Source organism: Leucopleurus acutus (assembly GCF_964270905.1).
Source record: "Leucopleurus acutus genome assembly, chromosome: 6".
NCBI classification, from domain to species: domain Eukaryota; kingdom Metazoa; phylum Chordata; class Mammalia; order Artiodactyla; family Delphinidae; genus Leucopleurus; species Leucopleurus acutus.
In genome coordinates, this window is record NC_139149.1 from 13,501,993 (window position 1) to 13,528,177 (window position 26,185).

Genomic DNA, 26,185 nt, shown 5'->3' on the forward strand with positions numbered 1-26,185 from the left:
TGGAGACAGTCCATACACAAGCGTACATTAAACAACAAAACAAAACACGATTTCTGAGAGTGTCACAGTGCTATGAAAAAGCAAGAGCAAGGTAAGGGGTCAGGCAGAGCAAGGTCGGGGTCCCTGACATCCAAGCTCACAGCGGCCTCTCCCCAACCGCGGTACCGCTCTGGGGACCCGCCCTGGGCACCCGCCCTGGGGCCGCGCGAATGGGCGCGCGGAGGAGGCGCGTCGGTGACACCGGGGCTGCGGTGATGGTTACCTGGGCCACGCCCCGGGGGCCGGGATGGAGCCCGGGCCTCAGCCCCCGCCCGCGGCCGCGCCGCCCGCTCGCGGTCGCCGCCCTGGAGGCGCGCTCGCTCCCGGGGAGGACGCGCCCGTGCGGGTCACCAGGTAAGGCGGCCGCTGGAGCCATCTCCCGGCCGCGCGGCCTGGGGGCGGGTCCGCTTGAGGCCCCGCCCCCAGGGCAGTCCATAAATGCGCGGGGGCGGGCGGACCCAGCGGTCGGGAGCGCTGCTGGCAGGTGACCGAGAGAGGTCGGCGCGCCCCGCGTCCCGTCCGCCGCGCGCCTGGGTCGGGCCGGGCTCGGAGCCCCAGCCATGCTGTTCTGGCACACGCAGCCCGAGCACTACAACCAGCACAACTCCGGCAGCTACCTGCGGTAAGGGGCCTGGGCCGGGGTCTGCGGGCCGGGAGCGGGGCGGCCGGGCCAGGGGTCCCGAGCGCCCCCGCTGCGCCCCCGCCTCCCCCTCTGTCTGCCCTTGGGGGACTGAGGGAGACCCGCCCAGAGTCCCGCCTGGGACCGACGGACCGACCCCAGCGGGAGCCGACGCTCAGAGTTGGGGACCCCCCGGGAGGCGGGTTTGCGGAGCCTGGTGCCCGCGGGGGCTGCTTCCCCGACGACCCCGGCGGGCGCAGAGCGCGCATCTCTGGCCGCAGCCTCTCCGGGGCCGTCCGCCTCCCTGTCTCTCCTCTCCACGTTCGCGTCGGAGAAGAGGAAACTTCCTGCCGTCGGTCTGGAGCCTGTCCCGGGGAGTCTAGTTCCCTGCTCTTTGACCCTCTCCGCCCGGTCCCTCTCCGAGCCTCGCGTCCTCTCCAGTGTCCTTGCTCCGGCCGAGGGGCGAGTGAGCGGCGAGCGCGGCCCTGCGCTGGGCCTCGCGGACCGGCGGGGGCGGGCGGGGGCTTGGGAGGGACAGGGTCCCCCCTCCCACCAGGTGGTCTTGCGTGTGTAGGCCCGAGGCCCGCACATTGATTGCCCTTGATGGAAATCTTTCTTCTTCTGCAGGGATTTGACTAGTGCTCTTCAAAGGGAAAAGTAAGTCCTGCCTGTCTTGCAAAGTTTTCTCCCTTGTCCCCTTGAAGGAAGTGGCACCTCCGTTAGCTTCAGTTCCTGGAGGATTGTTTTTCCCTGTTGTGCAGCTGGCCGGGTACTAATGGGCGGTCATTTCACTTTCTGAACTCGCCTGAACCAGCTGTAGCCTGTCTTTATTTCCATCCTAGTCACAGTTTATGAAATGTGCCTAATTTAACCCAAAGGGCATTTGGTGTGAGCTCAGAGAAAGTGAATTGCGGGACCTAGGTGGGAAGTCGCTGGTACAGGCTGCCCCACAGTGAGAGCCCGTCCTGCATGCTTCATTTCATTTTTATTTTTGGTTCCTAGAAGTTGCAAGTCAGATTTAGCAGCACAGGTGACTTGGAAATCCTGGCTTTTGATAGATATTTGTCCAGTAGTCGTCCCCGAAGGCATCCCCATTTCAGAAGGCAAAGGAGTGATTGGGTTTATGTGATGTGTCTGCTGTGTTTTATCATGGGCCAGAGTGGTACGGGATGGCAGAAGTCTAGGGTCTTAATTAAGGACTGATGGCTTCTCTGCAGACCATGGTGATGTCACCAGAGGGAGACTGCTCTGGGGGATGTTAAGCCCACCGGGAAGATTTTTTTTTTTTTTTTTGGCCATGCCTTGCGGCTCGCGGGGATCTTACTTCCCCGTGCCCCCTGCAGTGGAAGCGTGGAGTCCTAACCACTGGACCGCCAGGCAAGTCCCCTACTGGGCAGATGTTAATCCCTGGCAGAAGGCTGTGTCTATTCGCTTACTTGAAATGCTACAATGGGATACATTTATTGTACCGCACCATGCAGTTTTAGGTGTGATTTTGCCTGAATTTTATAGTTTGTGGCCATTCGGGATGTTGCCATAGATTAGAAATAAGTTTGGAGGTGACCCTGAGTGGAGAAGTGAGTGTATTTAAAACTTCCTGGATACCGAAAATGTCATCCTTTTAGGGAATAATTCTCCTCTTGGGCGGGAGGTGCCCCTGCTCCGGAGATGGGATTTTGGGGAGTACCTTTTAGGAGTTTGGTATTGCATTCAGCGGGGTGAGGTGGGGTGCGAGTTGGGGTGAAAGGTCGTTTGGGGAGCATGGATTAAAAAGCATGTTGGTCCACACTCTTTTTTTTTTTTTTGGCCATGCCTAGCATTATGCGGGATCTTAGTTCCCCGACCAGGGATTGAACCCTCGCCCCCTGCAGTGGAAGCGTGGAGTCCTAACCACTGGACAGCCAGGGAGGTCCCCACACTCTATTTTAATTTCACTTCTTGGAAGCTGGGGTGTTCACCCTTGGAGAGGTTGACCTCGGTGAACGCCAAGGTGAGGGTCAGTGAATATGCCTCTGGTCCCCCTGGCTCCAGAGCGAAGGTCTTGTCCTTTTGTTTAGTTTGTGCATTTTCTTTTTGGTCCTCTCCTCACTGAGCGGCACCTCTGCAAGTTGTCTCACCTTCCCAGGTAGCGGCCTGTACTCCCTTCTTCCCTCCTTCTGTTTCATGTCCTGGTGACTTTATTGCTCAGCAAATAAGGATGCCAGGCTTGAAACAAGTTACTGTTGAGTGATGGCTCTTACCCACCCTCCTCCCCTGCATCCCTCCCTTTTTTTAAATTTAAAGGCACCAGCCCATGGATTATTAACTTAACGTGGTCTGGGCAAACACAAAATTATGCAATCGCCCGGGGAGCACGCCTGCCTGCTTCTCCCCTGTTCCTGGATAACCTCTTGGGCTGGGAGTGTGCCCCAGTCCGGGCAAAGGAAGGTGTGGGGTGGGAGAGCCAGGGCCATGGATGGTGGCAGGGGTGGCCCCCCACAGGGGAGGTTTTCCATGTGAGCCCCAAGCCAGACTTTTCCTTCTGAGAGTTGTTGCGACATGTTGGGGTGTGTGCCGGGTCTGTGTTTTAGAGCTACTCGTTGGTGGTGCTGTCTGAGGAGCAGATTATACCAGTGACTCTGCTGTTTATATAGTGAAGTGGGGTCAGTGATTCAGAACCCAGGATGCTCCGAGGGTAGAGGGTTATTAAGATAAGAGCACGGGCACTTTTTTGGCATGGGTGTCCGTGCCATAATCTGTTCATAATCCAGAGAGCGTAACCAAGTCTCTCCTGCTTTCAGGTCCTTCATGTTCTCAAGGATTTCTATTTTCCTTGGGAAGGCACTTAAGAAATACATCCAGAAACAAGTTATCCAGTCCTAGGCTGATGTGATTTTTTGGATCTGATGGGGATTTTTGTTTAGAGGTGGAGGAAAAGAATCTTTGAGCATCTCAGTATTTTCCATTTGGGTAAGAAAACTGAACAGAAACCAAGGTCCTTCTTGTTTTGCGTTTAGGAGATATTAGTATGACCCTTAAAATAGGGCTTATGGGCCAGCTGTCCCTTTTTTTTTAGAAGGGTGGAGGGTTGTCTCAGTTTGGGTGGGTGAAGCAGTTTCTCCATTTGCATGGTTTCCAGAGTCCGGAGGACAGGAAATCGTCTTGGTCTGAGAAGTGGCCAATAACTGGGACAGTTTATTTAAAAAGATTAAAAATTGTGTTCGGGCTCTTATTCTAAAAGCCAGACTCTTGTGGATGGCGACCAGGCGGCATCTGAATCAATCTCTCGAAGGTCTTGGCGTGAAAGTAGAATCATCCAGGATTGGTCTCCCTCACTGGAAAGCATCTTAGAGTATCTGTGACACGCGGTGTGGTAGGCTGAACCCGCCTGCTGCACCATGCTGGGCTGCGTTGCCCTTGACACCAGGGCCCTGTCTTTGCGAATGGACTCCGGGGACCCTGCTCCTGACCCCTCCCTCCTGTGTTGCAGCGACGTCCTCGCCCTGCCCATCTTCAAGCAGGAGGAACCCCAGCTGTCCCCCGAGAACGAGGCCCGCCTGCCACCCCTGCAGTATGTGCTGTGTGCCGCCACGTCCCCAGCTGTGAAGCTGCACGAAGAGACTTTGACCTACCTCAACCAAGGTAGTCCTGGAGCACCGGGCCGGGGTGGAGCCTGGGGCCTGGGGAGACCGCCCAGGAGTGGGGAGTTGACCTGAATGAGCCATTGGGGCCTGTTACCTTGTCAGGGTGGGAGAGTTGGGGTTCGGGAAAGGAGCGCTGGTGTCCTAGCTGCGAGACTTCTGAGCCTCAGTGTTTTCATCTGAGAAATGGACACATCAGCTATGTTTCACTCAGGCCAAATGAGTGAAGGTTCACATTCCTCGTATGGGCCCTCCAGGGAGCAGATGATGCTCAGTGATTGGCAACCATACGTATAATTACTACTTGCTGGGGCCACACCCGGTGTCCTTTCCCGGACGTAGATTGAGCACCTTTGGTATACAAGGTCAGCTGCCCTTTCTGGAGCTGCACCCGGCAGTGATGGGAAGGCCCATCCTAACGCAGCCCAGGGGCCGGATTCCACACGTGCCAGGCAGGAGCCCTTTGTGGCGATGGGGACAAGCGTGGCCTGGGAGAGATGGCACGGGCGTTTGACTTTGCTTTCCAGCCCCAGTGCTTCCCAGCTCTTTGACTTTTCCTCTGAGCCTCAGTGTGTTCACGTGTGAAATGAGAAGCGTCATTTTGTGAGGTTTGAGAGGATGAAGGCGTGTGAAGTGCCTGTTCCATTTCTGATGTCCTTTATCAGGACCCGTGGACCAGTGGCCTAACCGATGGTGTTTTTGTGGTTTCTGTATGCTGTGTGCCTGTGTTTATTGCCCTTCCCCTCTGGGTCGCCTCAGACGCCCTGGCATGCAGCGGATTAGTTGCCCCTGTGTTTAAAGTGAGCAGAGCCGAGGGGCAGGGGGGTGCAGCACTTTCTGGAAGGGCAGGGGATGACCGTGTGGTTGCAGTTTATCTTCCATGGGCGGCCTCCTTTCTGCAGAACTCTGGCTTCCCGACCTGGGGAGCCAGCCGGGGGCGGAAGTCCAGCCTGACCATCAGGCTTACCTCTGACAGCTCAGCTGGCCAGCATCTAGGCCGGGGACCAGCTCAGAGTCAGCAGGTGGCTCGGCGTCGGCCTGTGGACGTGGCCAGGGCAAGGGCATGCTTATCCCTGTGGGGGGCTCTGGGGCCTCAGCTGGTCGCCAAGCCGAGCTCAGTCGGCTCTCGGGTGCCTGGCTCAGGCCCTGAGATCTGTGTTCCATTTGCTGAGGCTGGTGACCGCTGACGGCAGGTGAGCTGGCCGTGTGGAAGAATGCCTCTGTGTGTCTGTGCTTGTTTGCGGAATGGCTTTGGCCATTTTCCTTTCTCTTTCACAGAAGGTCAAACGCTACCAACCTGTATATCTTGGAGCAGTGGTTTTCCCCTCTGGGCCTCTGCTCTCTTGCCTAAGTGCAGCATGAAGAAACTGGGTGAGGTTTACAGAGAGCTGAGGTCAGGGGTGGTTCTTGTTCCTGGCCCGTCCCGGGGTCAGAGGCCCAGCTGCTGGCCCAGCTCGCCCGCCTCCCCCCTCCCCCATCTCTAAGGCCTTTGACTGCCCCACCTACCTACCTTCTCTCCACCCCATCCCTCCTTTCTTTCAGTCAACTTTCAACAACGTTTGGCAGTCAACACACTAGGTCTTTTTAAAAGGGTTATCCTTTGCTAATATAGAGGAGATAAAAGAGGCAGAAAGAGTTGCCCCTGTGTTAATTTAGTGTATTTGCTTTAGGTCTTTCTTTTTTTTTTTTAATATGTTCCTAAAATAAATTTATTTATTTTATTTAATTTTATTTTTGGCTACAGTGGGTCTTCATTGCTGCACGCGGGCTGCGGCGAGCGGGGGCTACTCTTCGTTGCGGTGCGCGGGTGTCTCACTGCGGTGGCTTCTCTTGTTGCAATGCGCGGGCTCTAGGCGCGTGGGCTCAGTAGTTGTGGCTCGTAAGCTCTAGAGCACAGGCTCAGTGGTTGTGGCGCACGGGCTTAGTTGCTCTGCAGCATCTGGGATCTTCCCAGACCAGGGATTGAATCTGTGTCCCCTGCATTGGCAGGCGGATTCTTAACCACTGCGCCACCAGGGAAGTCCCCACAGGGCTTAATCTTAAACTAGCATTTAAATGTAACCTCATTACTAACGTGGTTGAATATTTAAAATATATTTATTGGTCCTTTAAATTTCTCCATCAGTTAAATTCATGTTCTTTGCACATTTCTTATTGGGATGGTTCCGTCTCACGGATTGTAAGAGCATACCCTAAATGAAGAATATTAACCTTTTAGCTGCCATATATTGGAAACAATTTTTTCCCCGACCATTTAATCATATTTATTTTGTGATAACTATATTTATGGTGTGAGATGTATGTCATGGATAGAAATTGACTTTCAACATCTATTGTCAAGTCTTTCAGTTTTCTAAAATGATTTTCCTTTTATGTTTAGAATGCCTGCCCACCCCAAAATCAGCTTAGTGGTTTCCTAAAGTTCATGTAATGGTTTCTAAATTTTAACATTGCAATGTGCTTGGGATTCTTTTGGAAACGATAATTAGTCATTTAATGATGATTTTGGATTATTACTATATAAAATATATGTATTTCTTTTTTTCTCCCAGCTTTACCAGTGGGATTTATACTTTCATATGTTACATTTGGAGTTCGTGATGTGATGTAAAAGTCTAAGTTTACTTACTTTTCTAAATAGTTGACCTACTAGTTAATGCCTAGTTTACCTCTTATTCTCACTGGTTTAAATGCCACTTTCGAAACATTTAAAAAGCCATAGTCTAAACTATGGGTCCAGAAACAGATGTGTGGGTGTTTGTCCTGTACACCTGATTGTTGCCCCATTTCTAGCTGAACTAATTGTAGCTTGGAAGTATGTTTCCCTTTTTGGGAGTAGAAGTTCCTTTTATCATTCTTCTTAACCTTTCTCAGTCACCTATTCTTACAGATGGATTTTACAACCATTGAATCTTCCTTCTGTACTTTTTAAAAAAATATTTATGAGATCATATACTTTATAAAGTTGTTTCTTACTTTTATTAAACTATTCTTGTAATATTTTCTATTATAAAACCTCTTAGACATCATTTAAAATGTCTGTGTAATATTTCACTATTTTCTTTTATTATTTAAGACTGATTATTGTCTTAACTGCTGGGATGAAATATACAATGTAATTACTTGAGTGTCTGTCTCCCATAATAGAATGGAAGCTCTGTGAGGGCAGAGCCATGTCTGTGTTTTTAACATTATATCCCAAGTGTTAAGCTTGGTGCCTTGATAGTAGATGCTCTGTAAATATTCAGAAAATTTAAAAATAAGCATGATTTATTTTATTTCCATTTCACTTTTCTCTCTCTTCCCCTCTTTTTTTTTTTGTTGCTATTATCAGTAATGCTGTACTTGCTATCTTTTTCAATGTACCTTATTTAAAGTAGCTTCTATGCCTGTGTCATATGACAAATAAGCATCAGTTTAAAAGAAAAGGAGCTTCGACATATCAGTCAACAGTCAAAACCTTTCTGTTTAATTAAAAAGTTTGCTATTAAGTGTTTAATGTTTATTGCGTTGGCTCTATGATGTTTAGGGCACTATTTCGCTGAGGCCATCCCATGTCTTCTTTCTTGTAATGATGTGTTTAAGGTTCTCCAAAGACATGGAAGGGATGCTGGATCTGTAAATGAAAAAGTCATTTAAACCATGGGATGCTCATTTTTCAGTGCAGTGTCAGACCAGTGCCCTCACATCATGGCTTGGATAAGGTGTGTTCCTTGTGGGTGTCTTATCACCAAGCCCAACGGCTAGTTTTGGATACAGTGAAAATGGTTTGAGAACCAAAGTACGTGCTCTTCCCCTGAAATGGAGTCCTAAGGTGAAGGGGTAGACAGCTGTTGAATGGAGGTCTTCAAACTCCCAGGCCAATCTCTTTGTCAGTGGCCGAAGGTCACTGTGGAGACATGTTTCCTGAAGGCTGGAGCCGGAGGCAAGGGATGAAGTAGGTAAGGTGGTGGGAGAGTCAGGGAGATCAGAAGAAAGAGGACCCCAGGCAATCTGTGTAGGCAATTCTGGCTTTGAGATAAGAACAGCTTTGCAAGAATGGCTTGTTATGGAGAAAACTTTGGAATTTCCTACCAAAGCAACTCTTCGATCTTAAATATAGTGATGGATTTTTCCAACAGTCTTATGTTCATTCATTCATGGAATAAAACTTCCCGTCCATTGGAAAGAGAGGATGGTTCAGGGAGAGAGAGAAAAGCCACGTGCAAAGGCAAGAACGGGTAGGGTGTGGGTGCAGTTAAAGCACACTGTTTATGAAGGATCCTAAGCAATTCAGTATGACTGGGGTTTGGAACATGAGGAGGAGTATGAATGTAGATGGCTGGAGAGGTAGACCAGATAGCCAAGATCTCCCGCTGCCTTGCTGAGGCTGAGCTATTGGGCAGCCCTCCCTGGGTACGTCCTTTAAACAACCTCCCAGTGCTTCCAACCCCTCGTGTGTAAAAGGAAGGAAATAGAATCCCTACGAAGTACGTGCTACTATGTAGCTAAAATAAGTTAATGCAGGAAGAGCACTGAAAACAGTGTGTGGCACTTTATATGAACTCACATATTAGCTATTATTAATAGTAAAGTGGATACATGTTTCCCCTAGTCCTATTAGGAAGTTAACATGGCCATGAAATTGGGACCTTGATGTATTTTATTTTATTTTATTTTTTGCTACTTTAATCCTTTCTTTTCCTAATTGAAAGATTAACACAGGGTTGGTTCTAGAACTAAGAATTGTACCTCTTAGAACTGAAAGGTGGTAGCTTTGGAATAGGTTAAAGGTAGGAAGGCCTGCTGACCTTTTCTGTTAGTTCTTCATTCACTGTACAACCAGATAATAGACGTAACCTGCAGGAGACATTCCTAGGCAGGATGTTAAAATACTGTCTTTAAAATAGTGATCACAGGGGCTTCCCTGGTGGCGCAGTGGTTGAGAGTCCACCTGCCGATGCAGGGGATACGGGTTTGTGCCCCGGTCCAGGAAGATCCCACATGCCGCGGAGCAGCTGGGCCCGTGAGCCATGGCCGCTGAGCCTGCGCGTCTGGAGCCTGTGCTCTGCAGCGGGAGATGCCACAACAGTGAGAGGCCCGTGTACTGCAAAAAAAAAAAAAAAAAAAAAAAAATTGTGATCACAGAAAGCGCTGGACCCCTACAAGATGTGAGTTGTTGTGTTAGGGATTACTCTAATTGCAAGGTGAGGACCCTAGCCTTTAGAATTCCCAAAGCACTTTATGGTATTCTTTCTTTCTTTCTTTCTTTAGGCTGCACAGGGTCTTAGTTGCAGTGTGAGGGATCTCTAGTTGCGGCACACGGGATCTAGCTCCCTGACCAGGGATCGAAACCGGCCCCCATGCATTGGGAGCACAGAGTCTTAACCACTGGACCACCAGGGAAGTCCCTGGTATTCTCTTTTGAGTAATTCCCCTAAAATGTATTATTCTCATTTTACAGGCCGAGAGGGGTGAAATCTGGCACGCTTCGGGGGAGTGGTTGGGCATTGATGTGACCGTAAAGGGAATTCTGGGAGGGGCAGGCACCCTTTTCCTAGGGCTCCCTACAGGCAGGATTCTAGGCTAGCACTTCCAGGGTTCCATGCCTGCCGCCTGGAACGCCTGGTGCAGCTCTGAGGGGCCGCGTAGGAGCCTTGCAGGGAAGAAGGCCAGGAAGGAGCCGAAATGGAGCCGGGAGAAAATGCTTCCTTGAACAACACCCAAAACCCTACAGTTTCTCCTACTCCACCCCCGCTCCCCATGCCTCCGCCCACCGTGACCTGAGGGAATGGTCAGGAGATAAGAACTCCCAGCGGGAAGTCTTGTTTTCCCAGATCCTAGAACTGAGGCAGCTTCTGCTCTAGGGGGATCACTTAACCTCTCAAATCCTCGGGCTCCTCACCTGTGGAATTGAGCCGGGTAGCATTTTGTGCGTTGCCTCGAAAATTAAGTGAAGAACAAACGTCTGGCAAATGGTACGCCACATAGTTTCCCCTCTCCCCAATTATATCAGTGACTTTGAATTTAAGGAATGAGGCAAAAGATTAGTTACTTTGTTTGTTATCCTTCCTCCTTAGCTGAAGTTTTCTTTCCAGATTAATTTTTAGCCTGAAGTTTGGGAATATAAACTGAGGAAACCAAATGACCCTTACATACATTACTTTTTTTTTTTTTTAAATGCTTTCTCCCTTATTGTTTGAGTGCAAAAGTAGCCCATACTTCTTGTTAAACAGAACAGCCAAACAGTACAGAAATTTGTACTCTAAAAAGCTTCCCATAATCCCACTTCCCAAATTTTTCTTAGTCATACATTAAATGTATGTCTAATTATATAGGTGCACACACATACGCACTTATAGGAATGTGTGTCTCTGTAAGAGAAATGAGATAATATTATGTGTACTGTTTTAGCAACTTTGTTCCCCCTGCCCCCAAACAGTGTATCCTCAAAGTCTTTCCATGTGGGTACATTAAAAACAAACAAACAGAAAAGCTGATCTTTACTGGTTACATTGTGATCCCTTGTATGGGTGTTGTGTAATTTGTTCTCTTGAGGAACATTAGGCTTGTTTCCCTTTTTTTCATAATTACACCCAGCACTCCAGTGATCATCCATGTACACATATCTTTGTGCTTAAACAGGAGTGAGAATATCTGTAGCATAAATATCTAGAAATAGAATGGCCGGCACAACATTTTGATAGCATCTGCCGTATTGCCATGCAATAGAGTCAATGGAGTTGCACCAATTTGTCGTTTTACGAACAATAACTATCTGAGTAATTGTTTATTTCCTCCTTATTCACCATTGCTCTTCCATCCCTGCACACCTGGAACATAAACTCCCAGAGGGCAGAGACCTGGGTATCTTGTTCACTGCTAGTCCTAATACAGTGCCTGGCTCACAGAACTTCTTTGAATGAATGGAGAATGTCTATTTTTCTATCCTTTTGCCAACACTTTTTAACCTTTGGTAATTAGTGGGGAAAATATAAGGTATTCCTCAATACTTTCCTCACTTCCTCAATGACGCTGAATATTTTTTCATATTTGATTTGATTGTTTCTATGCTTTTTTGCCTTTCATCTGATCTACCCATTTTTCAAGTGGGAGTTTTCATCCTTTTTAATTTATTTGTAAGGGCTCTTTGCATATGTGGGATAATGTGTTAGAAATATTTTCCCACGCTTTCATATATTTTATTCATTTTTCTTTCATTTGTTTGCTTGTTCTTTATTTTACATAATAAAAGTTTTAATACATTTTTATGTGATCAGGCTTATTGGATTTTAATGTTTCACATCCCACTTGGGAATGGCCTTCTGCACTTTAAGATCTTAATAGTATTCACCTGTGGTATTTTTTAAATTTAAAAAAAAATTTTTTTTTAATTAAAAAAAATTTTTGGCCACACTGTGTGGCTTGCAGGATCTTAGTTCCCTGACCAGGGATTGAACCCCAGTCCCAGCAGTGAGAGCACCGAGTCCTGACTACTGGACCTCCAGGGAATTCCTTTTTTCAAAAAATTAAAAAAAATTTTTTTTATTCACTTGTTTTTTAGAAATGTCCTCCTCCCCCACTCCCAAACCTGGGTCTTTCATACTTTGGCACTTATTTTCGTATGGAAGGAATGAGGTGGGAATCCAACCATCATATTGCCCCAGAATAACTTATTGAACAGGGAACTTTCATTTGGTAGAATATGCAGCCATAAAAAGCATGAAGTAGATCCTTATGTGTATCCATGAAGGATATCCAGCATGTGCTATTAAATTAACAAAACAAAACAAAGCAAAACAAACTTTCTCTTTGTTGGTAACACCAATTAGGATAATGCTGTTAATTATCCGTTCTTAGAAACTTGGTGGCAGATTGAAAGCCAGGAATTTTGGAGCTGGATACACTCATGTTTCAATTCCTGGCTCTCTGTTCTTTCCCAAGTTACCGAACCTGTCAACTGTGTTTTCTGTAAAATACAGAACAACTTCAGGTGTTGTCTTGAGAATTAACTGAGGTATTGGTTATTGTTGTTTGTTTTTGCTGTGCCGGGATACTTTATTTTGGCTCCATAAAATTTGGAAATGTTTCCTCAGCAAAGGATTTTATAAACCACACAACAAAGCTTAAATAAAAAACCCAGAAATTAAGGAACAAATGTTTTCCCAGATGTCAACTCCTCATAATTCATTTATGAATTCATCAGCTAATAAAAACACTAAGAAGTGAGCTAGGGTTTTGGTTATTGATTTGGTTTTATTATTTCTTTGTTTTTTTTTAAAATAATGTTTTTCTTTTTTTTAACATATATATTTTTAAATTAATTAATTAATTTTATTTTTGGCTGCGTTGGGTCTTCGTTGCTGCTCACGGGCTTTCTCTAGTTGCGGCGCACGGGGGTTACTCTTCATTGCAGTGCGTGGGCTTCTCATTGTGGTGGCTTCTCTTGTTGCGGAGCACGGGCTCTAGGCGTGCGGGCTTCAGTAGTTGTGGCACGAGGGCTCAGTAGTTGTGGCTCATGGGCTCTAGAGCGCAGGCTCAGTAGTCGTGGCACAGGAGCTTAGTTGCTCCACGGCATATGGGATCTTCCCGGACCAAGGCTCGAACCCGTGTCCCCTGCATTACCAGGCGGATTCTTAACCACTGTGCCACCAGGGAAGTCCCTATTTCTTTGTTTTCAAGACCAACATTTATTGAAATAAATAGGAGCTTCCTTGTACAGATTTCTTATCACAGCTCAGCATAGAGAAATGATTTTTAATGTTTCAAAGGTCTCCTGGTCGTGTCACATGTCAGTTATGCTTTAAGCAATGGTGGACTATTTAATTAAATTAAGATAGAATACTTAGACAATCTAATTCCACGGGGTCCAATGAACTAGGAATGACATATTCTTAAGAATTATGTAAGGGGATTCCCTGGTGGTCCAATGGTTAGGACTCGGTGCTCTCACTGCCAGGGCCCTAGGTTCCATCCCTAGTCAGGGAACGGAGATCCTGCAAGCTGTGTGGTGCAGAAAAAAAAAAAAAAAAAGAATTATGTTAAAAATTAAAGAAAACCAGACAGCTCAAGGTAAGGAATTTCACGCTTTTCTATGTATGGGAAGATGCAAGAGTCTGGGCTGATTGAAATCATTCCTTTGGTATGCACCTTAGCTACCTAGGGTCAGTATCCTATACTTTCTCACCCTGAGTCTCCTCGGGGTGCATCATTGGGGGGTGACTGCAGCGGCTGAGGCTGCAACATCCTTTGTTTACTGATGGCAGGCAACATTTCTTCATAGACCTCCAGAAACACTATATGAGAAATTATAGTATGAGAACAAATGCAGCATCAATGAAGCAACACATTAAATAGAGTTGACCTCCATCGGGGTTAATTTAAAGAGGAGACACATCAGCTGTCCTGCCGTGCTGGTATGTGTTCAGAGGTTGGCTGAATCCAGCCTCCACATTACCCTGAATCATTGTGCTTTTCCTTTTGCTCCCCTGGGGACCTGATGACGCAGGGATGTCCCGATCTGTTTTCAATGGAGGTTTTATTATTTTTCCGGCATTGTGAGGCCAAAAGATAAGGAGACATTACCATGAGAAAGACAGTTTGTTACTCATGGTTCCCACGTGGAGGGCCTTAGGGAGAGGCACCAGGGTCAGTCAGGAGGCAGAGGGAATGAGGGGAGAATCTGGGCGAGACCCTTTCTGGTGGTCTCTAGGGGAAGGAATGGGTGAGGCAGAGAAAGCAGGTTTAGAATTGGCTCTGGGGCAGAAAGGCTGTCCCTAGGTGTCTGGTACCCACCCAGCTCTGGAGTGATTAGGGCAGGGGACTGGTGGAGTGTGACGTTCTGTGAAAACCTGACAGAGCAGGGGATGGACTGGAGTATGGACTCTAGGTTCGTTTGCATATGAAAAGCATACTCTAGGCTAGTCATTTACTATCCCTAAGAATTGGCCAGCCCTGGGAGGGGCACCCTACCCAGGGTTCACAGGGCTCCAGATGTCAAAGCATCAGAAACCCATGGTTCATTTAAAATTACTGGACCTTCTTGGGCACTGCATTGGGCTGCAGGTTGAGTTACAGGCACAAAGGGGCCACTTGGGAAAAGCTGGATTTCCTATTCTGTTTTAAAAATTTCTTTTGGCCTTGTCGCACAGCTTGTGGGATCTTAGTTCCCCGACCAGGGGTTGAACCCACGCCCTTGGCAGTGAGAGCGCAGAGTCCTAACCCTGGACCGCCAGGGAATTCCCTGGATTTCTCATTCTAAGTCAGCCATTTTTACTTGTGAGTGTTTTCCCCCCTTCAGATTGAGCTTTCTCTCAGGCTATACAACCATCAAGAAACTCTCTTTCCTTTTTTTTCCCCTAATTGAAGTATAGTTGATTTACAATGTTGTGTTAATTTTTGCTGTACAGCAAAGTGATTCAGCTGTACATATATATACATATATTCTTTTTTTAAATTAATTAATTAATTAATTTTTGGCTTCGTTGGGTCTTCGTTGCTGTTCACGGGCTTTCTCTCTGGTTGCAGTGAGCGGGGGCTACTCTTCGTTGCGGTGCGCGGGCTTCTCATTGTGGTGGCTTCTCTTGTTGTGGAGCATGGGTTCCAGGCATGCAGGCTTCAGTAGTTGCTGCACACGGGCTCAGTAGTTGTGACTCACGGGCCCTAGGGCGCAGGCTCAGTAGTTGTGGCACATGGGCTTAGTTGCTCCGCGGCATGTGGGATCTTCCCGGACCAGGGATCGAACCTGTGTCCCCTGCATTGGCAGGCGGATTCTCAACCACTGCGCCACCAGGGAAACCCCTCTCAAGATTCTTTAAGGAAATATTTAAGTTAATAGCATCACTGAGTCTCTTCAGAATGACCTGTGACTGATGACCTTGGTCTGCGTTTTCTTTCTTTATTTTATTTTATTTCTTTTAGATTTTTTTTTTTTTTTTTTTTTTTTTTTTTGCAGTACGCAGGCCTCTCATTGCTGTGGCCCCTTCCGTCACGGAGCACAGGCTCTGGACGCACAGCCTCAGCGGCCATGGTTCACGGGCCCAGCCGCTCCGCGGCATGTGGGATCTTCCCGGACCGGGGCACAAACCTGCGTCCCCCGCATCGGCAGGCGGACTCTCAACCACTGCGCCACCAGGGAAGCCCGGTCTGCGTTTTCTGACTCACTCTTTTGGCTGATGCCAACTTGCCATCATTCATGTAATCGCTCAAGAGAGCAGGTGAGGTTATCATCTTCAGAGGTTTTAGTTGACTTGCTGTATCATTGCCCCCCCGTTCCCTTTCTGTGAAGTTTTCCAGCTCTTTCTGTGTTTTTTCCTCTCTCCCATCCTTTCCGTCCCTTTAGAATACGTTCTACATTCTTCCGAGACATCTTTATGACGTTTTGGGCCCCAGTCACTTGGGACTGGAAGGACTTCTTAAAAAATATTTATTTGGTTGCACTGGGTCTTAGTTGCAGCAGGCATGCTCCTTAGTTGCGGCATGTGAACTCTTAGTTGCGGCATGCATGTGAGATCTAGTTCCCTGACCAGGGATCGAAACCGGGCCCCCTGCATTGGGAGCATGGAGTCTTAACCACTTTTAAGGGGAGTCCCGGGACTGGAAGGATTTTGATACCTCTGCCAGTGACTGTGTCTGGCCTTCCAGACGAGCCATCATCACTCCATGGAATGAAATTTTGGGGGACCTGCTTTCTATTCTCAGTCAAGGTGCAAAGGGGGACCTAGTCGCATCTTTATTAAGTGCTTCCAAGCATTCAGAAACAGTTTGTAATGTCCAAGGACTTTCCCCTGCTGCAGTGGACTTGAGGGCTTCTGGAACGAGTGTAATCTGCTAACTGATGACACACTCTTCAAAAGCGCTTTTGGCTAGTTTGATTCCTGTCACCCCCCACCCCCCACCAAAGTACCTTGGCTTTTTACTGTAAAAATAGTCAAAGCAGCGCACACCAAAATTTCCAGGGGAAAATCAAATGCACTTGCGCTTGGTGCCCATAATTTGGACAACTTCATAGGAACACTTCTGATCAGAGCAGCTCTGCCCCTGGTCAGTGGCTTGGGGGCTACAACTGCCTGCCTGGAGCCTTGAGTGTCGTACTCCTAAACCAAACATGGGCCTGGCCACCAGGACAGACCATCAGTTTGGGGGAGGTGGTATCAGGTTTAATTGATTTCACTCTGGTCACTGCACAGGTAGGAAGGGTTATACTTTGTATGGCATTGTGGGAAGATAATTAAAAAAACTTTTTTTATTGAAATGCAGTTGATTTGCAATGTTGTGTTAATTACTGCTGTACAACAAAGTGATTCAGTTATATTAATATATACATTCTTTTTTTAAATATTCTTTTCCATTATGGTTTATCATAGGCTATTGAATATAGTTCTCTGTGTTATACAGGAGGACCTTGTTGTTTATCCATTGGGAAGATAATTTAAGTGCCAGGTCTATAAGTGGGTCTCAAAAAATGTTATTTCCCTTCTGCCACCAAATTTGGCTGACTGGAGGGAAGGGGGCAGGAAGGAAGGTCAGGAGTAGATGGGCCCACTTTGCTCTGTGTAAATCAGCTCCTGAGTTAGGTTTCAGGGACCACTGAACTATGGTTAGAATCACTACTTAGAAGAATGTGTCTAAAACAAACATATGGTTACCAAAGCGGAAAGGAGGGGAGGAGAGGGATAAATTAGCAGTTTGAGATTAGCAGATACAAACTACTATATATAAAATACGTAAACACTAGGGACCTACTGTCTAGCACAGGGAACTATATTCAGTATTTTGTAATAAACCATAATGGAAAAGAATCTGAAAAAGAATAGATATATAAGGGCTTCCCTGGTGGCACAGTGGTTGAGAGTCCGCCTGCCGATGCAGGGGACACGGGTTCGTGCCCCGGTCCGGGAAGATCCCACATGCCGCGGAGCGGCTCGGCCCGTGAGCCATGGCCGCTGAGCCTGTGCGTCCGGAGCCTGTGCTTCGCAACGGGAGAGGCCACAACAGTGAGAGGCCTGCGTACAGCAAAAAAAAAAAGAGAAAAAAAAAAAGAATAGATATATGTATAACTGAATCACTTTGCTGTACAGCAGAAACTCACAAAACATTGTAAATCAACTATACTTCAATTAAAAAAAACGTGTACAGATTCTCTGCTCTGAATGAGGAAGGGGTTTTGTGTCTTGTTTTAAAGGAACTGCTGTACACGAGTAGGTACTGTGATCTGTCCAACCCCTTCCTTTCCCAAGAAGAGGAAGAAGCCCAGAGGAAAGGTGGAATGTTCCCAGGGCAGGCGTGAGCCCCGGACTGGACAGATCTGGAGTCTGTCGAGGCCACAGGGAGAGGGGGAAATGCTTCTTTGTGTCAGTTAAGAGCTGGTGTCCCTACCTCATTCTTCTCCAGACTCTGTGTCCCTCTCACAGTTCCCCATGGGATACTCTTCCTTGCAAGGCCCTCCAGCAAGGAAACCTATCGTTTGGGTGGATTGGTGTTGACTTGGTTGGAGGCCAGAGGTGGACAGCTGGCCTCCCTTGCCCCCTTCTCCTTTGCCCCTTTCCTGATGGGGAAAGAGAGGTCTGGAGGGTGGACCTGACTTATCAGCGTGTGGAGTGCATTTCTGACGGTCTCTTAGAGAGCAATCCTATCTTCTCTCCAGGGTGGCTCTGGGGCAGTGTTTGGGCCTCAGACCGCCAGCATCAGAGTCTCCCGGAGTGTGTGCTTCCTTCCGTGTTAGAGCTGGGAGGGGCAGGGATCCGTTTTCGCCAAGCACACCTGTGATCGATGCTTAGGTATTCTTGGGTTTGAGAGCCACTGCCTTGAGTATACTGCTGTTCTCCACCTCTTCCAGAAAGAGAGACCCGGACCTTGCGAGGAGAGGGTGGGCCCTGCCCCACTCATAGCTCTGCGCTCTGCAGGTCGGGGACTCCCTTGTGCTCAGCCAGTTGCTCTGTGCTCAGGCAGACTTGGGAGGTTCTTGACCTTCCTTATGTGGAGAACACGTGGTCTCCATCCAGTGACCAGTTCCCAGTCACTTCCATTGGATGGTTAGGGGACCCTATTTGTCTTGAGTGGGAAGGAGAGACCATACATGCTCTGGGAATTCACAGAGGTGGACCGGAGGAGATTCCTAAGTATTAGGGCTGGAGGGGGCCTAAGATGCCATCTCTGATGTCCTGCTACTGAAAATGTCCATGGACCAGTGTCACCTGAAAGCTGGTTAGAAATGCAGAATCTGGGGTCTGCTGCAGGACACCTAAATCAGATCCTGCATTTTCCTGCAAGTGACCAGGTGATTTATGAACGTTTTGAGAAGCTCTGATCTAGCCTGTCCACCCCGCATCCCACCCCCCTGTATCATATAGGTGGTAAATGGAGGCCCGGAGAGGCTGTGTGACTTGCCTCAGGTGACAGAGTGGGATTTCCATCTGGTCTCTCTCTTTTCTGTTTCTTTTGCGGTACGCGGGCCTCTCACTGTTGTGGTCTCTCCCGTTGCGGAGCACAGGCTCCGGAGGCGCAGGCTCAGCGGCCATGGCTCACGGGCCCAGCCGCTCCGCGGCATGTGGGATCCTCCCGGACCGGGGCACGAACCCGTGTCCCCTGCATCGGCAGGCGGACTCTCAACCACTGCGCCACCAGGGAAGCCCTGGTCTCTCTCTTTTTAAAGTTGCCTTAGAATGCAATGCACATACCATATACATTCCCATACCTGTTTAAGTGTACAATTCATTGCTTTTTAGTTTAGTCAGTGAAATTTGTTAAACCATCACCACAACTAATGTTAGAGCATTTTTGTCCCCCTAAAAGAAACGCTGCACCTAGTGGCAGTCAGTCTTCATTTTCTTCCTCTCCACCTGCCGTCCCCCCACTCTCCAAGCCCTAGGCAACCACTAATCTGCTTTCCATCTATGAATTTGCCTATTCTCGCATTTAATTTAATCGGTCTCATGCAAAGGGTGGTCTTGTGGGACTGACTTCTTTTACTTAGGATAACGATTTCAAGGGCTATCCACAACGTAGCATGTATCAGAACTTCCTTCCTTTCTGCTGCTGAATAATATTCCATTGTGCGAACGTACCTCATTTTATTTACTCTTTAGTGGATAGACATTTGGGTGGTTTCCACTTTTGGGCTATTATGAATGTACTGCTATGAATCTTCAGGTGCAAGTTTTTGTGTGGACCTGTGTTTTTATTTCTCACGTGTATGCACTTAGGAGAGGCATTTCTGGGTCCTATGGCTACCGTGCGTTTAGCTTTATGAGGGCCTGCCAGGCTATTTTCCAAGGCAGCTGCACGAGTTTACATTGTACCAGCAGTAGAGGAGGGTTCCAGTTTCTCCACATCTAGCGCTTTTTATCGTCCATCGTTTTGATGGAATAAAGGGTGGGGTGATGGAGGCCTCTTCAGCCATTTGCCGGCCTCAACAGAGCAGGTGACCTCAAGGCAGGATTGCTTCTGGGTCTCAGGAGCAAACTGAAGCCAGAGAGGCTCCAGCGCTGTGAGGATGCTCTGAGGGTCTGTCTGCCTTATGCTCTCTGTGCCCACCAGCTTCCCTGTGTCCATGGCCAGAGGGCAGACGGTGAAGCCGCCAGACGCCCCTGGATCACAGGTCCTCAGCCCACCCCCCCAGAGGGGCTGCTGCACCCATCCCCTGGTTCCAGGAGGGTAGATCAGATGCTCACCCGAGAGCTGCATCAGTGTGGCTGCCCCCCCACCGCCCCCCGCCCTTGCCCTTTCTCCGCTCTAAACAGAACCTGACGATGGAGCACTTCCCTGAGATGGTCCCCAGGTGCCCACTCTCCTGGGTGGCCTAGGGGGAGGCTTCGTCTGCCTTGGGGCTGCCCTGACAAGCCCAGTCTGCCCCACAGTGACTGCCCCAGGGTGTCCTCCACGTACCAGAGGCCGAGACCGAAAACGGGGCTGCCCGGGGCCAGACAGTGGTGGTTGGAATATGATCGACCGGGAGGGTCTGGCTCCCGCTTTCAAGATCAAGGGCCTGCGAGCCTGTGAACAGCCCTAGCCACGGCACATGGTTCCTGCTGGGCTGAGCATGGAGGGAGATGCCCGAGTGAGTCACAGTTCTGACCTTATCTTAGAGATTTGCTTTTCTACCCTGTGCTGTCCTTTGTGCTACTAACTTACCTGTGTACACCCCTCCCACCTGTGTAGGAGGGTACCTGTTTCTCCACATCCTTACCTGGACTCTATATTATCAGCCTTTTGAATCTTTTCTAAGAGGCACAGAAAATAAGCTCCTGATTCTGATTTGCATTTCCTTCTTTTCCATCATGAAAAAATGAGTGAAACTGGGACAAGCCCTTTGCATTCCTTTTACTTTTTAAAAAACCGGCAGTTTATGTCCATCGCCCATTTTTTTCCTGCCCTTTTGCGTATCGAGCTGCAAGGACAAGGTATTAGGTTGAACCGAATGCAGTTACCATTTTGTTTTGTTTTGTTTTTTTTCATAAGTAATTGCTGCATTTTATTATTTATTTATTTATTTCTTCAAACATCTTTATTGGGGTATAATTGCTTTACAATGGTGTGTTAGTTTCTGCTTTATAACAAAGTGTAAGTCGTAACGGGTTGCCGATCTGCAGTTTCACGTTATTCATTTTCATAGATTAAGGATTCAGTTTAGCAGGGTGGCTGGATAAAAGTTCATCGTGTAGAAAGTAGTGAGTTTCCTGTGAACCAGCAACAACCAAGCGTAGAATGAAACAGGGAAAAGAGATCATCATTCCTAGTACTGAGAGCAAATCAAACAATTTTAGAAGTTGCTAATCAAGTGTCTAGGGGTCTAGACACCCCGGATTCGGAATCAGCCAGCAGTGCGTACGAGCGTGGGTCCCAGTCAGGTCTACCATTCCCCAGTTCTGGGTGGGGCTGGAGGATAGGAGCATTTTGCATTTTGGGGAACAAGGAGAGACTAATTGAGACTTAGTCTAAATTAGAACTAGTACTACTGCTAGTTCCTGCTTACCTTTTACCCATCTTTTCATAACGTGAACATCTTGTATAAACACGGTACGGTGATTGAAACCAGGCAATTGCATGGGCATGATTCTGTTACCTCTTCTGTGTCTTCATTTGAATTTTATCTGTTCCTCCACGATTGTCCTGTTTCTGTTCTGGGTTCCAATCCAGGATCCCACATGGCATTTTGTTGTTATATCTCCTCCAATCTGTGATAATTTCCCAGACTTTCTTCTTCTTCCATGACCTTCAGGCTTAAGAAGTGGTTACCGGTTATTTTGTAGCATGTCCCTCAATCTGGGTTTGTCTGATGTTTTTAGATGATGATGTTGAGATTATTGCCTTTCGGGGTTGAAGTGACGTGATGCCCCTGCCAGGGCATCATACTGGGGGATCATGACACCGATATGTCTTACTGCTGATGGCATTAACCTTAATGACTGAGGGGTGTCTGCCAGGCTTCTCTGCTGCACAGTTACAATGTTCCCCTTTGTAACTAATAAACATTCTGGGGAGGAGGAGATAATTCTTGCTACGTCTAGTAATTGAAATGCTACTGTAAGAAAGAACTTTCTCTCCTCTACCACTAATTTATTTATTCACCTATTTATTATATCAGTATAGACTAGTGGAAATTTATTTTATTCTCTGTGTTGAAATTCAACACTATTGTTATCTATTTTGTTTCTGAAATTGTTCCAGTTGTGGCTGTTGGGAGATCCTTCAGATTGGCTCTTACGACGCTGTGACACACCTCCATCCTTTTTTTGAGCGTTTCCCCACTTATGGCACTGCAAGATGCTTACCACAAGCTGAGCATCTTATGTTCTCCGGGCCCCCGCCCCGGAAACAACCCCTTCTCGAAGGGGTCTCCAGGATACGATGTACTCTTCTGCTGTGGTACAGGCACACACATATTTACTGTCTTCTAAGTGTTTATTGGGGACTCGCTGTATACCAGGCACGGAGCCTAGTTCCTGGCCTTTGTAGGTGGCCGCGAGGAGGTTAAGGCTCAAGGTCACACAGGTGATGGGCCGTCTGGATCAGGACTTGGGTGTGTGGCTTTGGACCAAAGCCTTGTGTGTGAGCGCTCTGTGTTACACACTTGCCCGAGACCCCACGTACGCGAGTGACAAGACAGACTACCCTTGCTGAAGACACTGTGGCCTTGCGTTTTCCCCGTCTGCTATTATCTTGGGACTGCTGGCGTCCAGCCGTCCGTTCCCTGAGAGGTAACGATGGCTTCCATTATGTTTTATGTGACATTAATTACCCAAAGCAGTAACTGTTGGAAAGTAAACAACCTGTAAATCTTGGCCGGCCCGGGCAGTTGCCTCCTGTTCTTGGGAACGCGGTGATCCGGGCAGGAGGCCCTGCGCTGGTTCCACTGGCTGGCCAGAGCTACGCTGCAGGGGCACCCGGTGGGCACGGCCCCCGGGGCAGGTGGCTGGCAGGGCGGGGGTGTGTCTGTCTGCCCTGGGCACCCCCTCCCCCAGACAGTCCGGAAGAGAGTCAGGTAGCCTGGGGGCTTGTTCCAGCTGGGCTTCCTGGGACTGGGTGACCTTGAATGGCCTTGGGCAGCCAGGCTGCTCAGTGCTGGAGCAGTGGGGAGGGCATGCGGCACCCAGGACAGTGGCTGGGCCCCAGGGGAGGCTCTGCGCTTGTTGGTGGGAGGTGGTAGTTGCGATGGGCACTTGTTGAGCCCTTCCTCCCTGCCAGGCTGCAGGTGCATGATCTCATTTCCTCCCCACAAACCGCAAGAACATTTTGCACATGTAGAGAGTGATGTACAAAGAGGTTCGAGAACTTGCCCAGGACTTGGGAGGGTCTGACTCTACCCCAGTGTGTCCGCCCTGACCCCGCTCTCCTCCCCGCCGCCCGTCCTGGGCCAGGCCACAGGCCGCCGAGTCTTCGCCACTAACTTCGGTGTCACCTCGGGCACATCAGCAACTCCCTGAGCCAGGGTGTCCTTACCCCCAAAATGGACACAGGGATCCTGGAAGGCAGGTTCTCCGGTGGCCGCCCAGAGAGACCTGCGGGTCTGACCTCGTCTGCCTGTGTCTGGTGGTCTGTTTATGGGACAAAGAACTGCTTTCCCCAATTGCCCCCCTGTCTGATTGGCTTTTGAGTACCAGCCTGCTGCTAGAACTAAAAAATGCCAACCGTCGTCACCGTGGTCATCTGTTATGTGCTTGGGACAGTATGAGGCACGACTCCCTCTTTTCTTTGTGTCGTTTTTTCAAAGTCACGTGGAATATATTCCTAGTTACTGCTGAAGATGTATATAATTTAAGAGGGAAGGGTCCTTCTCTATGCATTATTAGTTCCATGTATTTGGCTCACAAATATAGGGATATATGTACTGTAACATTTTAAAATAAAAGTATAATCATTGTGTACATATTATTCAGTGACTTGCTTTTTTCCCACTCGTGTGTGTGTGTGTGTGTGTGTGTGTGTGTGTGTGTGTGTGTGTGTGTGTTGGATTTTTTCTGTCTATTGTGGATCTAGATCTGCTTAATTTTTTTTTTTTTGGTTTCCACTGTTTTTTTTTAAGTGTAGTTGATGTACAATATTATATAAGTTACAGGTGTACAGTATAGTGATTCACAGTTTTTAAAGGCTATACTCCATCTACAGTTATTATAAAATATTGACTATATTCCCTGCGGTGTACAATATATCCTTGTAGCTTACTTTATACATATATAATCTTTTTTATTGAAGTATAGTTGATTTACAATATCATATTAGTTTCAGGTGTACAGGACAGAGATTCAGTAATACATATATATACATTCTTGTGTGTGTGTGTATATATATATATATATATATATATTTTTTTTTTTTTTCTTCAGATTCTTTTCCCTTATAGATTATTACAAAATAGTGAGCATCGTTCCCTGTGCTCTACAGTAGGTCCTTTACATATATAATCTTAATTTTAAAGTTATTTTTTAACTCTTAACTTTTTCAAAGTGATTTTTTTAAAAAATTTATTTTATTTATTTTTGGCTGCGTTGGGTCTTCATTGCTGCGCGAGGGCTTTCTCTAGTTGCAGCGAGCAGGGGCTACTCATCGTTGCGGTGCACAGGCTTCTCATTGCGGTGGCTTCTCTTGTTGCGGAGCACAGGCTCTAGGGCGCAGGCTCAGTAGTTGTGGCACATGGGCTTAGTTGCTCCACGGCATGTGGGATCTTCCTGGACCAGGGCTCGAACCCAGGTCCCCTGCATTGGCAGGCAGATTCTTAGCCACTGCACCACCAGGGAAGCCCCTCAGAGTGATTTTAAATTTCAAACTGTGGAAGAATCGAAAGGTTAGTATAATGAACTTCTCTGCACCCTTCACTAGATTCATCAGTATTTAATGTTTTGTCATATTTCCTTTATCTCTGTATTTTATATATATGTTTCCTCCCTGAATCATTTGAGAGTGAGTTGTAGACATCATACTCCTTTATCCTAACTACTTTAGCAGGTATTTCCTCAAAACAAGGCCATTCTCTTCTATAACCATATTTCCATGATCAAATTCAGGAAATTTAATACAATACCTTCACCTACCACACAGCCCTATTAAATTGGGCCAATGGTTCTGACACCGTCCTTTTCCGCAGTTTTTTGCCCCGATTCCAGGTCCAGTCCAGAACGATGCACTGTGCTTAGCTGTCCTTTCGTCTGGAGGATCCTCACCCTGTCTTTCACGAGGTTGACATTTTGAAGAGTATCCAGGCCAGATGTGGGTTTGCCTGATGTTTCCTCATGACTAGATGTACTTTAGGCAGGGATAGTTCGTGACCTTGTGTCCTGGCTACAGCCTCTCCGGGGGCACACGATGCTGTGTCATCTGGTTAAGGGACAGGCCTCAATCTCTGTAACAGCCGCGTGCTCTTCCACAGCTTGGTCTTAATGTAGTTGTTGACCATATAGTTCAGTTTTTTGTTTGTGTGATATTTTTTGTTTTGTTCTTTTTTTTTTGACCATTTAGTTCATTTTGTTTTTAGCCATAACAGTACTGCTGCATTGAATAGCCTCAGAGAAATATTTTTTTTTAATTAATAATTAGTTGCTTTACAATGTTGTGTTAGTTTCTGCTGTATATGTATACATATATGTACACATATACATATATCCCCTCCTTTTTAGATTTCCTTCCCATTTAGGTCACCACAGAACATTGAGTAGAGCTCCCTGTGCTGTACAGTGTGTTCTCATTAGTTATCTATTTGATACATAGTAGTGTATATATGTCAATCCCAGCCTCCCAGTTCATCCCACCCTCCCCTCTTCCTCCCTTGGTAGGTATTCATACGTTTGTTCTTTACGTCTGTGTCTCTATTTTTGCTTTGCAAGTTCACCTGTATCGTTTTTCTAGATTCCACCTATAAGCGTTACTAGGTGATATTTGTTTTTCTCTTTCTGACTTCACTCTGTATGACAGTCTCTAGGTCCATCCACGTCTCTGCAAATGGCACAGTTTCGTTCCTTTTTATGGCTGAGTAATATTCCATTGTATATATGTGCCACATCTTCTGTATCCACCCCTCTGTTGATGGACATTTAGGTTGCTTTCATGTCCTGGCTATTGTAAATAGTGCTGCTATGAACATTGCGGTGCATGTGTCTTTTTTTTTTTTTTTTTTTGCGGTACGCGGGCCTCTCACTGTTGTGGCCTCTCCCGTGGTGGAGCACAGGCTCCGGACGCGCAGGCTCAGCGGCCGTGGCTCACGGGCCCAGCCGCTCCGCGGCATGTGGGATCTTCCCGGACCGGGGCACGAACCCGTGTCCCCTGCATCGGCAGGCGGACTCTCAACCACTGTGCCACCAGGGAAGCCCGCATGTGTCTTTTTGAATTATGGTTTTCTCTGGATACATGCCCAGGAGTGGGATTGATGTATCATATGGTAGTTCCATTTTTAGTTTTTTAAGGAACCTCCATACTGTTCTCCATAGTGGCTATACCA

General features: G+C 47.6%; 1 protein-coding gene across 4 annotated transcripts in view; it reads left to right on the forward strand.

The window, feature by feature from the left end:
• The first annotated feature begins 533 nt into the window (after positions 1-533).
• The window catches only part of TFCP2L1 (transcription factor CP2 like 1), a 63,572-nt gene continuing 37,920 nt past the window's right edge, over positions 534-26,185 (forward strand). For 2 of the 4 annotated variants that reach the window (XM_082841345.1, XM_082841347.1), the window contains exons 1-3: positions 534-661; positions 1,286-1,315; positions 4,128-4,279. In XM_082841345.1, the coding sequence (XP_082697471.1) occupies positions 600-661; positions 1,286-1,315; positions 4,128-4,279 (244 nt within the window). In that variant the 5' untranslated portion in view covers positions 534-599. The remainder of the gene's footprint in view (positions 662-1,285; positions 1,316-4,127; positions 4,280-26,185) is intronic. The other 2 variants (XM_082841346.1, XM_082841348.1) reach the window with 1 other exon arrangement.